The sequence below is a fragment of the Rosa rugosa genome, chromosome 7 (genome assembly GCF_958449725.1).
Source record: "Rosa rugosa chromosome 7, drRosRugo1.1, whole genome shotgun sequence".
Taxonomy (NCBI): Eukaryota; Viridiplantae; Streptophyta; class Magnoliopsida; order Rosales; family Rosaceae; genus Rosa; species Rosa rugosa.
Window position 1 is genome coordinate 20,767,559 of NC_084826.1, and position 15,338 is coordinate 20,782,896.

The 15,338-nt window shown below is 39.5% G+C and overlaps 2 protein-coding genes across 2 annotated transcripts; one reads left to right on the forward strand and one right to left on the reverse strand.

Annotated features, from left to right (window-relative positions):
• The first annotated feature begins 500 nt into the window (after positions 1-500).
• Positions 501-5,058, forward strand: LOC133721295 (DEAD-box ATP-dependent RNA helicase 37-like). The gene is made up of 7 exons (XM_062147869.1): positions 501-693; positions 1,254-2,111; positions 2,200-2,283; positions 2,656-2,898; positions 3,097-3,264; positions 3,395-3,508; positions 4,468-5,058. The coding sequence occupies exons 2-7, from the start codon at positions 1,302-1,304 to the stop codon at positions 4,954-4,956; spliced, it is 1,908 nt and encodes a 635-aa protein (XP_062003853.1). The 5' UTR covers positions 501-693; positions 1,254-1,301; the 3' UTR covers positions 4,957-5,058.
• Positions 5,059-6,855: 1,797 nt separating this feature from the next.
• Positions 6,856-8,550, reverse strand: LOC133721461 (protein WHAT'S THIS FACTOR 9, mitochondrial). The gene has a single exon (XM_062148084.1). It carries the CDS (start codon positions 8,340-8,342, stop codon positions 7,056-7,058), a length of 1,287 nt encoding a protein of 428 aa, XP_062004068.1. The 5' UTR covers positions 8,343-8,550; the 3' UTR covers positions 6,856-7,055.
• Between the last annotated feature and the right edge of the window lie 6,788 nt (positions 8,551-15,338).

A 15,338-nucleotide genomic window follows, 5' to 3' on the forward strand; every position in this document is an offset into this window, starting at 1 on the left:
GTCACCGACTCATTTTATCTTCTTTTAGACGGTCACCTACTCATTTTCTTTTATTTTTAACGGTCACGGACCCACTTTGTCTTCTTTTAGACGGTCACCTACTCACTTTCTCTTATTTTTAACGGTCACGTACCCACTTTCGTTATACGTACATTTTTTAATTTATTTTTACCACTCCATAAGTTATACTCATACTTATTGTATGAAAATCAAAGGTCATAATGGAAATGCCTATGTTGAAGGATAATTTGGAATCCCACCCAAACATTTTGCCGTAATTTATCTCTGGCCGAAGCTGAAAAGCAACTTAATTATTTTTGGGAGAGATAGATTATTGGTAGATTTACCCTACCCTTTATTTCTTGAGAATCCCCACAATTTCACGGTTTACCGTTCGGTTATTTTTATGACGGCAGGCGTCCCCCCCAAATTGTACGGACGTCAGTGAATTTAAGATATTTATTATTATTTTGAAAAATCAAACTAAAAAATCTTCCTCACATAGCGTAGAAGAAGGGAAAAAAAAAAGAACACTCTGATCCCCCCAAAGAAATCTCATTGACGACGACGAAGACCCAAAGCGATATCTGCGCTTCTTGTCCGATCCTGCTCTTCTTGCTCTCACCAAAACCTAGGGTTTCTCTGTAATTCCCGTTTCGCGATCCAATTCTTCACTGCTCGTTTCCGCTTCAGGTTCCAAGCTCTCTCTCTCTCTCTCTCTTATCTCAGTCTCGGCGATTTTGTATATCGAAGCTAGGTTTTGGTGCTTGCTAAGCGTGTTGCATGTCTCAGTTGGCTATTTGAATGCGTGCTCTTAATCTTTCGTTTCAATTTTTTAACGGTGCTTGTGTTTTTCTCGCGCTCGTTTCGTTGTTTGGAGTATGACATTGCTTTGGTTTTCGAAAATTTGATTAGAATGCTGTTTTGATTTGCTTGATTTACTGTGATCTGCTTGCTCAGATTTGTATTTGTTGCGATACGAATTTTACAGGTTTTGTATCACTTTTCTGTTTAATCTGTAGAAATATTCTACTTTAATTGTAGTTATGTAATTAGAATTTCTTAGTTGTGTTCTTATTTTTGCAGGCAAGTCCTATTTTTGCTTGTTTGTTGATGAGGTTTTAATCTGCAAGTTATATTTTGTATAGATATTTGCTTTCAAAAAAAAACAAAGTATAGAAGGTAAATGCAGTAGACAAGTTTAGATTTGGAACTGCAACTTATTTATTTCTTGTGTATGTGGTGCATATTAGGTTACTCATCAAAACTAGTGGAAAGGAAGGGGTTGCGTATTAGCAATCATGAGGTCATGGGCAGATTCTGTAGGTAATGATGGAGACAATGCAGACGCTGGTTCGTCTGAAAATAACAGCTCATCTCGTCCATCTGACAATAGAAGCTCATCGCGCCCGTCTGACAATAGCAGCTCATCTCGTCCTGCACGATCAACTTATGTTCCGCCACATCTTCGTAATAGGCCTCCGTCTGCTGATCCTCCGGCTCCTTCACAGACTACCCTGCCACCAGCCAATGTAGGTTATAATGGGCCTGCAGCTGGGTCTGCCTGGGGTGGTGGTGGTGGTTTTAGGTCTGATGTTGGGCGTGGGGGATATGGAGGTGGTGGTGGTGGTGGTGGCGGTGGTCGAGGTGGTGGTGGTTGGAACAATAGAAGTGGAGGGTGGGACCGTGGGAGGGAACGGGAGGTAAATCCCTTTGCTGATGACGATAACACAGAACAGCCCTTTGAGCAAGAAAACACAGGCATCAACTTTGATGCTTATGAGGATATCCCAGTTGAAACTAGTGGATCTGATGTCCCGCCAGCTGTGAATTCTTTTGCAGAGATAGATCTAGGGGACGCATTGAATTTAAATATTAGGAGATGCAAGTATGTGAGGCCAACTCCTGTTCAGCGTCATGCAATACCGATCTCTCTTGCAGGACGAGATTTGATGGCCTGTGCTCAGACAGGTTCTGGCAAGACAGCTGCTTTCTGCTTTCCAATTATTAGTGGGATCATGCAGGGGCAGTATGCTCAGAGACCTCGTGGAGCACGTACTGTGTATCCTCTTGCTCTTATTCTCTCCCCTACTAGAGAACTCTCGTGTCAGGTTAGATTGTGATTATGCCAGTCTTACATCCACATTCTAATGGTCAATATGTAAGCTTATTGTTGTTACTCTTTTGACTTGCTTGCAGATACATGAAGAAGCTAGAAAGTTTTCTTATCAAACTGGTGTCAAGGTGGTAGTTGCTTACGGAGGAGCGCCAATAAACCAACAGGTGTGTAAAGCATGGAATTGGTTGTGGCATTATGTTTTGCATCCTTTTACCAATGGAATTAACTTGATTGTAGTTTATGTATTAGGCCCTGTCATACTTATTCTTCTTATAGAATGAGGACTAGGTTGTAAAGGATGGGCGGGTCTTAGGTTTATAAGTTTCTGACAAAGAGTCTGAAAAGAAATTGATTCATGTTTTCAGCTGTAACTGTAGTTGCATACCATAGGAGATGACCTGTTCCAAGTTATTGCTATCCATTCAACTATTATAACTTATGGACATCCTTGCTTTGGGGCCTATACCTGTCCAGTTTACTTGCATATTCTTTTCAGTGAGATTCATGTCTTACTGTATGTTTTCTAATCATGCCAGTTGAGAGAGCTTGAAAGAGGAGTAGATATTCTTGTGGCAACTCCGGGTCGATTGGTAGATCTGCTTGAGAGAGCTAGAGTATCATTGCAGATGATACGATATTTGGCTCTTGATGAGGCAGATCGGATGCTGGACATGGGTTTTGAGCCTCAAATTAGGAAGATAGTGGAACAGATGGACATGCCTCCACCAGGTTTGAGACAGACCATGCTATTCAGTGCAACCTTTCCAAAGGAGATACAGGTTTGTTTCAACTGTCAGTTTCCTGTTAATTTCTTCTTCAATTATTGACAATCTTTATATACGTATTGGTGCATCATCAAAAGTGGTTTCTGAGATCTTTCCCTTTGACTTGTATGTTGATAATGGTTGTACTGAATAGTAGATTTCAATAATGAATGTGAAAGTATCTGATAGCTCACAATTTGTGTTGGAATGCAGAGACTGGCGTCGGATTTTCTGGCAAACTATATATTTTTGGCTGTTGGAAGGGTTGGCTCAAGTACTGATTTAATTGTTCAAAGAGTTGAATTTGTTCATGAATCTGATAAGAGAAGTCATCTCATGGACCTCCTTCACGCACAAAGGGAAAATGGAACTCATGGCAAGGTATTTTATTTATTTATTTGAAAGTGTTTTATTTGAATTTAATCGACCAAACTTACTTGTAATCTATTTCTTCAAATTAATGATCAGTATCTTGCATTATATTAATAATTCTGAGAAACCGAATCTGCAGCAAGCTTTGACATTAGTTTTTGTGGAGACAAAGAAGGGAGCAGATGCACTGGAACACTGGTTGTGTATTAATGGGTTTCCGGCAACTACCATTCATGGTGACAGAACACAACAGGTTAGCCGGTTCGAGATTAATCTAGGGTATAAGAAGTGTTTTCAACTGCTCTGTGTCCGAGTGATATTTCTTATTACATAAATTCTTGGTAAAGAGATGACTTGACTGAAACTTGGAGTTTGTAGTTTGTTGCTTTAGTGTCTTTCCTAATCATTGGCCATGCCCTTCCTTGTTTATAGGTGTGAGCTTTCTCCATTCTTTTTATTCCCTCCTTCTCTCTACCCCTAATTTATGCGTTACTTAAAAGAGTTAAAAAGGAATAATGAGGAACTGGAGAAGGTATAATAATCAAGAGTGATCAAGACATGAGATATCAAGCCATTGTACTTGTAGCTTTTTGTATTGTGTAACCATGAAATAAACAAATATGCCATCTCTAATGACCTTGCAAACATATGATAATAGTTTTCTTTTTTCATTTTTTTAATGATATACATTATTACTTATTTTCAAGGTTTGTAAAAAAAAAAAAAAAAAAAAAAAAAAACCCTGGTTTCATTCGATACTTGTAATTTGAATGTAGTTAGAATATTTTGCCATGACAGTATTATCTGTTCAAGGCAGATGCGGGCTCTAGGTGCTTTAGGTTGGGGACTTTGAATACATGAGCTGAATAAGCTGGCATAAACTTCTAAACTAGGAAAAGAGAATCTAAGAAAAACACAAAAACCTCTTTTGTTGAGCTGAATAAGCGTGCAGATTATATCTCTGTTTTTCTTGCAGTAAGATAGTGTCTGTTTCATTGATAATGTCTTAAGACCACCTATGAACCTGTCGAACTTCTCTTCAATTAAATAGAGATAGGTTTCTGATTTGGGTAATGGCATTTTATGATACTGTTGCCGAGTGGAAAGATCACTTTGTTGTTAATGGTAGTCATTTTCTTTAGATGTTACATTGGCCATGCAAGTTTAGCATTAATTCAAGTCCTGACATAATTCCGGTATGTCTGTATGCAGGAAAGAGAACAGGCACTGAGATCATTTAAGAGTGGACATACACCAATTTTAGTGGCAACAGATGTGGCTGCACGTGGTCTGGACATTCCCCATGTAGCTCACGTGGTAAATTTTGATCTTCCAAATGACATTGATGATTATGTTCACCGGATAGGTCGGACAGGGCGAGCTGGAAAATCAGGACTTGCAACAGCATTCTTTAATGAGAACAACCTTTCGATGGCAAAACCACTAGCTGATCTAATGCAAGAAGCAAATCAGGAAGTACCTGCTTGGATTACTCGATACGCATCGAGGGCTTCTTATGGTGGTGGTAGAAACCGGCGATCTGGGGGAGGCCGTTTTGGTGGCCGTGACTTCAGAAGGGAGAATTCTTTCAACAGGGGTTCAGATTTTTATGGAGGGGGAAATAATGGCGGTGGATATGGTGGCGGCGGCTATGGCGGCGGCGGCTATGGCGGTGGTACTGGTCCTAGTGCTTGGGACTAGTGTTCCCATCATATACTGGACTTGTTCCTGTTCTTTTTTCAATTGAGTATATAGAATATTATTTTTCTTCAAATTAATGGATTATATATTTTGCTTGTTCTCTTTCTTTGTTGTTAAGTTTTCGTTTCTAAAATTGGAGCTGCTATACTAGATTTTGAGAAAAACTATTGGTTTAAGAGTTACTTGATAGAATTACTGAGACCCAAATAGGACAGCATAATAGTTGGAAGGGTTACTTATGTCTCTGAGACTTGTGAATCGGCACAAGTTTCTTGACTTACTAAATAGCGATACCTATATTGAATTTGGCAGTTGTTCACTTGTTTGTGAGTACACTTTACAACATATTATTTCATTGCTTTCCATCAATACAATCTGGCAATTTGGTCACTACATTTCAATTCTACTATCAAAACCTGGACATTTTTGTATTGAAGCAAGGTCTTCTTACACCCCCGGTGTTCATTTTGATTTTTGAAGTTGGCTTGAAATGCTACTTGGTCCTCGTGGTTCCACCTGAAAAGCTGGTTTTTCTATTCAGCAAATTATCGGTTCAAACTTGGTTTCAAGATCACTTAACTGTTAGAGATGTACCATCCATGAAGGGAAGAATCATCCATTTTAGTTTATTCATTTGGAAGATTGGAGGTCCTTTTCTCACTTTAACAAATGGCCAGAACACACACAAAAAGCTAAAGGTTGCAAGGAAACGATGAGAATCAAGCAAGCCAAATGGCCAATGGCAAAGAGAAAATCAGACCAAAAAAAAAGGTAAAGGGTAGAGGTTTCTTCTTTTATATCTGGAAGAAATGCTCTTATTAATCTCAGAGAAGAATAACAGGGTCAATCTCTCTTAGATCTACATCAATCATGCACATCCATAGACATAAGTGGGAGAACACTGAGATGCTGTAAGCCTAATTTACATCAGGACAATTAGACAACAGAGAACTGAGTTCAAATAATGAGCTAAACGAACCTAAGATTTTACAGTGACAATTATTAAGGTTCCAAGTCGAACCAACTGATCCTGGTTTTAAATATTTAAATGACAACCAAGAAATCTACATGGTGCAGTCTTCAAAATTCAAGAGGAATTTTCAATACATAATACACACAAGGATCCATAACAAGAAAACCTTGATACTACCACATATACATAGCAAGTTCTAAATATTACTCTTTGCACACAGATATGAAACAGTTCAATTTGCATTATCAAACAAAACTGTTGTAGGAGCACGACAATAGCTATAAGCTTCTTCCATGCAGCGAAAACACTTTTGCAACTGGCACTAAAACATGATAAGAGACCCCACATCAAAGTGGAGGCACAAATCTGTGACAAAGGGAGCATAATAAATACAAAAAGATTTTATAATTCGAATTAGAAAGAGAAATAGATGAGAGAAACTATATCAGAAAAGTTTGAATCAGTTGGCAAAATAATTTATTTATCCCAGAAACACAGAGAATTCTAACCCTAGGGAAAAATGTTTTAAGGATTTCTGACTGCTATTCAAGAGTAGTCAAACATCTGGCTACACGTATAGTTTCATTTACTCTGTCATGGTTCCCAAAACCTAATAGTTCCCCTACTTCATAAATCTCTGTATGTAATACAGAGAAGCATATGATTGTACAACTATTCAAATAGATATAAGTATAAAGTAGTCGGGGATAGATTACAAAAGAATTGGCAACGGGAAATCTTTTCACTTCTCTAAATGGTATATATATATTTGGCCAAATGTAAAGAAACAGAAAGCACTATGAAAAAAAATTGGATTCTTCGATTATACTATTAAAAGACCAATATATGTAATTGTGTTGCCTCAGAGAACAGTGGTTACCCTTGAAGGTAAATCTCAGAATCATTATCACATTTGTACAAGAAAATCGAAACAATCTCAGTAGATTTCTATTTGGCTGACACGAGACCATAAAACATACCTTTTCAGCGCATAGCTAAGAAAATCACAAATGATGTTCACTACACAAATAAGAAAACTGTTAAGTCAACCTTTGCCCAGAGAATCTTACTTGAATGGGAATGACAATTGCTACTCGATGTAAGCAAACTGTTCAGTCAATCAAACTCAATCTTCATCAGATCCTTCCATTTCAAAGTCTGAGACTTCCTCCTCATCGCATTCATCACCTGTTCCAACCTGTTCCTCCTCAGAGTCGTCTTGACCACTTTCACTCTCCACATTGTCAAGCAACATATCTTGCTGAGACAGCATATTCACACCTTTACCGCGATAAATAAGCCCTGTTCTCATTACATGATAAAACTTCTCTCTCAAACGTGCAAGCGGATGCGGGTTCACTAGCTTCCCTCGTTGGTAACCTTCCCTGAGCGCTACCGTGGTTGTTTTACACTTCAATGAAAGGTAGAAAATCCCCGGATACCTTGTGAAGATTCTCGTAAACTTATGTGGAAGATTCAACTCCTCTCTAATGATCCTCAAGTAGTTCCTCTTGGTCTTCTTATGAATAGTCAAGCTCAATAACTCATGCAAAACTCCAACAACCCTTTTCTCCATAAGATCACTATTAGGATCAATATGCCTAGAATCCTCATACGGCGAAATGTATGGCAACTTCTGAAACTCCTCCATCCATGCCCTCACCTTCTTCTGCGCCCCATAACCCCTCGGAAAACTCATAGGGAAAGCCAACACAGTCTGCCCCCTCTTGAACTGCCTATACTCATCCCCCACATCACCACCCTCTTTACTCCTCTGCAATGCCGAAACAGCATACTCATCAGGACAATGTATGACCTTCAATCGCGTAACCCCATCCGAAGCCTTAACAAATCGAAAACAATCCGGGTACTTTGGAACCAACACTTTCTCAAACCCATCAGGCAAACCCAGATCCCATTTCAAAGGATACAAAGACTGCAGAGGCAAACTCTTGGTTTTCATCATCATCAGAACTCTACTAAGCCTCTCCACAGTGTCACTCTCATGGGTTTGGTGTATGGTTTGTTCTTGTGAGTCTAGCAATAGTGCAGTGTCTGTTAACTTAAAGCAAGGCAGATTGGCATAACGGACATGTGGGAATTCTTGAAACAGAGTTGGGTACCTGCGCATGAATCGGAGAACAGGGACGGTGAGGCCCAGAAGCTTTTGCCAATCGGCGAAGGACTTGGCGGTGAGGAACCCAGTTGGGGATCGCTTGATGGCGTCCTTGAGGAGACTGGCGGCTTTGAGATCGGTCTCGGTGTCGATGATGTGGTCTAAGCTTCGGTTCTTGACCCATTTCAGGCGGACCTTGGCGATGATGCCTCGACATTGGTGGTGTTGGTGTGGTAGGAGCTTGGTGGGTTTAGTGAGGGTTTGGGGTTTTAGGAGAGAGAAGAGGAAAGCTTTCATTTTTTTTTTTTTTGGGGTTTTAGAATTGGTAGAGTTCTATATGTATGTCTCTGTTTGATTTTGGGTATGGGAAAATGAAACCTAAAAAGGAATCAGAAAACCCATTTAGAGGATGCTGTTGATCTCTGTGGATAGAGCAAAACCAACTGAAGTGACGAACTGCTTGTTCCGGTTGGGGCTTCGAGCGTTTGGACTTTGTAACCAACTCATTTTCCTAAGGGTACAGTTTTGCCCAAGTAGCTAGTAGATGTTGGATTTAATAACGGTAGTTGTAAAAAACAACAAATTTGAGAAAATATCAAGGATATTAACGATATTTAGACTATTTAAGAGGTGATTCGAATTTGGGTTTTCTTATTCAAGATTGTAGAGGTCTTCTTCAGTAACAGTCGTCCGCTCAGGTTCATTTTGTGCGTCACAATACAAATTTAGTGGCTCCTAGCCAAAGAAACTAAACTAGCTAAGTATTCTATGAATTTTTTTAGTGTCATTTCTCCGAAAGTAGAGGCTACCATAGAACCTGATTATAATGATGTTTAATCTATAAAATTATCTTAGAAAATTTTATTAACACATCCCTAAATACTAAATAAACATTCTAATTTTTTTACATTTAAAATCAGATTATATGGGTAAATGAAATGACTGAAAAGACATTCATATTAGAAAAGGAGCTATAATTGGAATATGTTTAATAAGCTATTGTTATAAATTCAAGTTGAAATCTTTGTCATGAGTTCATGACAAGCTTGATTATTAGCAATTATGCATTACAAAATTCTTATGATCGTTCATATTTTTTCTTGGTAATTAATAGAAAGAAAATAAAACCTAGTATGATATATATAAATCCTAATTGGAATCTTCTTCTACAAGCTTGACTACTAGCAATTTTGCATTACAAAATCCTTATGATTGTATATGTTGTTTCATGATAACTAATGGAGAGAAAATAATAACAATTAATGTAGTTATAGACCTAGTTTGGATCCTCTTCATGTGTTCTTGATTATTTTTCAACAATTTTGACTACCAGCAATTTTGAATAACAAAATTGTTAAGATTGTACAGGTCTCATGATAATAATTGAAAGAAAATTAAAATTATTATGATGATTCTAATAAATTAGTGCATTTAAATCCTAGCATGCCTTGCAGCAGATCCTGTCGTGCCCCTGCAGCAGCCCAGAGCCGGTTCGCTGCCAGCCTCAGCCCACCCACTACCCAACTCACCTGCGCGGCCCCCTACGCACTATACCTAGAAATAAGACGCGAAGAAGAAGAGAGAAAAGAAGAAGAAAAAAAAAAAAAAAAAAAAAGAAAAGAAAAACACAAAAACAAGATTTCTTATTTTATCATTTTATTAAATACACCACTCAAATTACCTAAATTATCCTCAAATCTCAAAATTCTATATAAAATCACTATATATAAATCAATATTAAAATCATCATGCTAAACTTTAGAATTAAATTCAATTTACCCCCTGAGCTTGTCAATTTTCCTCAACCGTGTCCAATTTCTCAAATTCCGTCTAAATCGAACGTTAAGTCTGACGATGGGGCCCATTTTCAGGGCTAAAATGGTCATTTCCAGACTAAAAAAGGCAAAAAAAATAAAGGGAAAATGGTCCGTACGGTACCTGAACTTTTCTGCCTTATAAACTTTGGTACCCGAACTTCCAAAAATATCACTTTGGTATCTGAGGTTCTTTGCCCGACCGAAGATTGGTACATATTGCCGTTATCCCCGTTACGGAGCAATTCAAAATTCAAACGGGGGAGGGTACTTTGGTCCTTTTGTCTGTGTGAGTTTAACCTAAGTCCTTTTCCCCTTCTTTTTGACTCAGTTTCTACCCCTTTCTCTGTTCTATCTGGAAAGAGAAAGTCAAAACTCTCTCTAACTCTCTCTCTCCGAATCTCTGAACTGTCGCTCTCTGTTTCACTTTTGTACAGAGATTCGAATCTTTGAAGCGAAACAGAGAAAGCCAAGAAGTGTAAGATGGTGGGTAGATTGTGGAGATACTTTCGACTTGATGGGGATCCACCGAAGTACTCAGGTAAAAAAATTGGTCCCCCCCTCGAAAAAGTTATTCCATTTTACTCGAATCTGGTGGAATCCTATGTATTGTTTAGGGATTGTTTATGGCTTTATATGGTATTGTCTGGACTTAGGTGTTTGATGTGTTTTATTTTTTGGGGTTTTTGTCTGGGTCTGCAATTTAAAATTAAGGGTTTTGTCGCTTTGATGTCGGGGATGAAGTGGTTGGGGAGGTTAAATGAAAGAGGAAGTAAAAATGGTAACCGATTTGGGGCTGGTTGGTGAGGTTCTGAAATCCCAGCAAGTCGATTCTGGACATAAATGAAGAGGACTGGGTTTGGTGATTGTTTGGTGACCCTCATAACTGTTAAATGAATGAGGGTGTTGGAAATTCATAAACTATTTTTTTTTTTTTTGTGCATTGTGTGTAACAGTTTGAACAAGATGAATTTACCATGTTAAATAGGTAGGTTAACTAAACAAATCTTAGTAAAATAACATGTTGAATTTGCCTTTGCAGATCCCAATCTGTTCACTATGAGGATTCATCATGGGGGGAGATTTCATAGTGAGAAGGGAGTCAATAAGGTTTACAAAGGGGGCCAAGTGTGCTATGTTGATGGAGTAGACCCGGACACAATGTCCATGACAAGGATACACTATTGGGCTTATGATTTGGGGTACCAAATGCCCCCAATTCAATTCTGGTTTAGAATTCCTGGAAGTAAGGAGGGGGATGGGTATCTGCCATTATGTACTGATCAAGAGGTTGTGGAGATGTGTCACTATGTATGTCCAAGGTTGAATTATATGGACTTATACATAGTGTGCACAAGTGAAAGGAGGAATTTTAGTGTTGAAGTGCTTGACCAGTTTGAAGAAAATCTCAACCATGCTATGTTTATTGGCTGGTGGATTGAAGATGTGGAGGAAGGGTCTAATGTTACATCTGATGATGAGGAGGAAGAAAGGTCTTTGGGGGCAGAGGAAATGGGTTATGCTGAAGAGCCTATTTTTGTAGACTTGGATGAGTTAAGTGATGAGCCCAATGGTGAAACAGTAGCTGCAAATGGAAATGGAAATGGAAATGGGCCTGACCAAGATGTGGATGGACATTTGCCTCAAGAAAAGGATGCACAAGTGCCTCAGCAAAATGAGGATGGACATGGAGTTCCAGAAGATAGAGGACATGCGCCTACTGTTGATGATGTTGAGGCATCCATGACTCTGGCAGAAGTGGAAAGAGCAAACAAAAGAAGAAAGGAGAAAGGCAAAGATGTGGTTCAAGAAGAAGATCACAATCCACCTGCAAAGAAGAATAAGGGCAGAAAAAGGCCTGAGGTGCAAAGGAGATATTCTACAAGGTCTGGAGGTGAGAGTTCAAGAGGCCACTCGGTTCTTGATGTGGATGTCTCCTCTGAAAGCACAACAGACTCAGAGGACCCAAATTTTGATGGCATAGTCGATTCAGATTATGAACTGGATAGTGAAGATGATGATGTGCAGTTTCAACAGAATGTAGATGGTGACAGAAGCAGAGTAAATGAGTTTGAAGAGATGGGATTCGGGGGGGGGGGGGGATATATCTGAAGAAGGTGGGACTGAATCTGAAGGGTTAGATAGTATGCATGGATCCTCAGGTGAGGATGATGAAGACAAAGGGAAGTTCCCTATTAAGTGTAGGAGAAGATACAGTTCATGGAGGGAGTTCAAGTATAAGGAGGACATGAAGAGACCTACTTTTGAATTGGGGATGGAGTTTCCAAACTCCAAGGTGTTTAAGAGTGCAATTAGGAAGCATGCAGTTCAAACAAGGAAGGAGATTAGGTTTCCAACAAACACAAGACACAAGGTAATTTTCAAGCTTGTTTATACATTATGAGTTTCAAGTGTTGAAGAGTTATTCCAATTAAACTGACTCTATTGTGTCCACTGTACTTTGACATAGGTTTTGGCAAGGTGCAAGACATCTCCTGGTTTCCCTTGGAGGATCTATGCCTCTACAACTGACTTGGATAATCCCACCATTTACATTAGGACTCTGAGGCAAGAGCACAAGTGTGCTTCTTTTGGAAAAAAGGTGTATCATATGCATGCACCTTTTATTGCTGAAGAACACATGGATTTTTTCATGAGTGATCCTAATTGGTCTAGGGAAGGGATGCAGAATGCTATCAATAAGGATTTTGAAATGGAGGTGGATTATCAAATGTGTTATAGAGCAAGAGTGAAGGCACTTAAGCTTGCACAAGGGAGCCATGCAGATCAATATGACTTATTAGAGAGCTATGCTCATGAGCTCAAGAAGAGGAATCCAGGAACTTCTGTTTGGATTCACACTGAACTTGATGGAGAGCTTGCAAGGTTCAAAAGGATCTACATATGCATCGAGGCATTGAAGAAGGGTTGGAAGGAGGGGTGCAGACCCTACATAGGGTTAGATGGGTGTCATTTGAAATCAGTACATAAGGGGCAGTTGCTTTCGACTGTGGGGATTGATGGGAATAATGGGATTTTTCCCATTGCATGGGCAATTGTGGAAGCAGAAACAAGGGAGACCTGGACATGGTTTTTGAAATTCTTGAAGATTGATTTAGATATACATCACAGCACTCATTACACATTCATGAGTGACAAGCAAAAGGGCCTTGAGCAGGCTATAAAGGAGTTATTTCCAGATGCTGCACACAGGCATTGTGTCAGACATCTCCACAATAACTTCAAGTCAGATGGACATCAAGGTTTGCAATCTCTCTTTCATTACTTTGCTGACCTGTTTTATATGCTACTAGGTTTGTAACAGTTTGTTTGTATTTTTTTTGTAGGATTGGAACTGAAGAATAAACTATGGGCTATTGCTAGAAGCTGCACATTGAATCAATTCAGGGATGCTTTGGAGGACATGAAGAAGAGCTCAACTACTGGTTGGCAATGGTGCATGGACAGACCTGCACAACATTGGTCAAAGTCACACTTTGATCCGAAATTCAAGTGTGATGTTTTGTTAAACAACCACTGTGAGAGTTTCAACAAAAGCATCCTACTAGCTAGGAAGAAGCCCATACTTGGTTGTTTGGAAGACATAAGAGCTGCCACAATGGTGAGGTTAGCTAATAGAAGACAATCTGGCCCTAATTGGAGGTGTAATGTTGGCCCAAGAATTGAGAAGCAAATGAAGAAAAATGCAGAGCTTAGCCATGAATACAGAGTTATCAGTTCAAGTAATAACATTTTTGAGATTCAAGGCAGAGGTGTAGCATGTGCTAGTGGTGTGGTGGCTGCACATTCAGTTTCATTGGAAGCAAGGACGTGCACTTGCAAGAGATGGGACATCTCTGGGGTACCATGTGGGCATGCAGTAGCTGCAATTCACTCTAAAGGGTTGAGGCCTGATAATTTTGTGCATGATTACTTCACCAAGGACACATACATGAAGGCTTATGACCCAGTAATGTTCCCAATAGCTGGAGTGGCTGAGTGGGACAAGATACATAGGCCAATTGCACCTCCTTTTTATAGGAGACAACCTGGGAGGCCCAAAATGTCAAGGAACAAAGAACAAGGTCAGTCATCCTTCCTCTGCACAAATTTTGGTTATCTGTTATGTTTCAACTGTTTTGGTCATTGTTTGTTGTGAAATTATGACATATATCTGACTTTGTTATACCTACTACAACTGGTTTAAAAGGAGAAGTGCCCCCCCCAGCTGAAGTAGAAAAGCTGCCAAGAGTCTATTACTCACAGGTCAGTTGTGGAATATGTAAGAAGAAGGGCCACAATAGGAGGACATGCAAACAGAGGAACCAAGTATGGTTATCAATTTCATTTCATTTTTGTTTATTTTTGTAGGTTCACAGTTGATATGATTGAGAAATTTAAATTAACTGTTGGATCTATTATGTGTTGTTGGAATGCAGCAAGGTGAGAATGTGGTGCAGCAGCAGGCAAATGAGGGAGAGCAGCAGCAGGAAGATGAGGGAGTGCAACAGCAAGATCCTCAGGAAGCTGAACCTGTCCAGCAGCAGCATAATGAAACTCAGGATGTAGAGCCACAAGTCTCTCAGAATGTGGAAGAGTCCCAACCAACTTATGTGCCTTCCCAGCAATCACATACTACTACAGCTTCAGGAAGCTCCTCCAGACTTGGTTTCACAAACAGAAGGTTCAAACTCCTTGCTCACAGAAAACCTAGACCAGCAACAGCCCCTCCATCACAAGAAAATGATTCTGAATAGGGTTTTAGTGTCCACTGTACTTTTTTGCATTTTGTTGGGTTTGCTAGACAATGCAAGATGCTAGGGTATAGCTCTGTTGGGTTTGCTGCACAATGGTTTTTTTGGATTTGCTAGACAATTCAGAATGCTAGCCTATGGTTTTGTTGGGTTTAATGCCTCAAACAGATGTAATTGGTATGTTGCATTTGACTATAGCTCTATCAAAATGCATTCTCTGTTTTAGGTTATATGCATTTCAGATAGTCATTTGTCGTACGATGAAATTAGCCATCACATGTACTTATGCTCTGTCGGGCCAAAAACATTAGGTACCAAACTGATATATAGTTTCAACAGCCCACCTTTTTCTTCAACTTTGGCGCCACATTCTAATTATATGGTTGACTAATTTGGCGGTAAAAGTCACTAGAGTCCAAAAAACCATCAGGAGGGAAAGTATGACTGGAAGTTTTGGCGGGAGTGAGTGAAGGGACGAAAGTACCCTTGGAAATTTGCCAGGTGGCAAGCTCCGTAACGGGGATAACGGCAATATGTACCAATCTTCGGTCGGGCAAAGAACCTCAGGTACCAAAGTGATATTTTTGGAAGTTCAGGTACCAAAGTTTATAAGGCAAAAAAGTTCAGGTACCGTACGGATCATTTTCCCAAAAATAAAACATTCTTTCTTCTTCCTCCAATCCCCAAACTCCCCAAAGCTTCCTCAACCTCACAAAACCCAATCC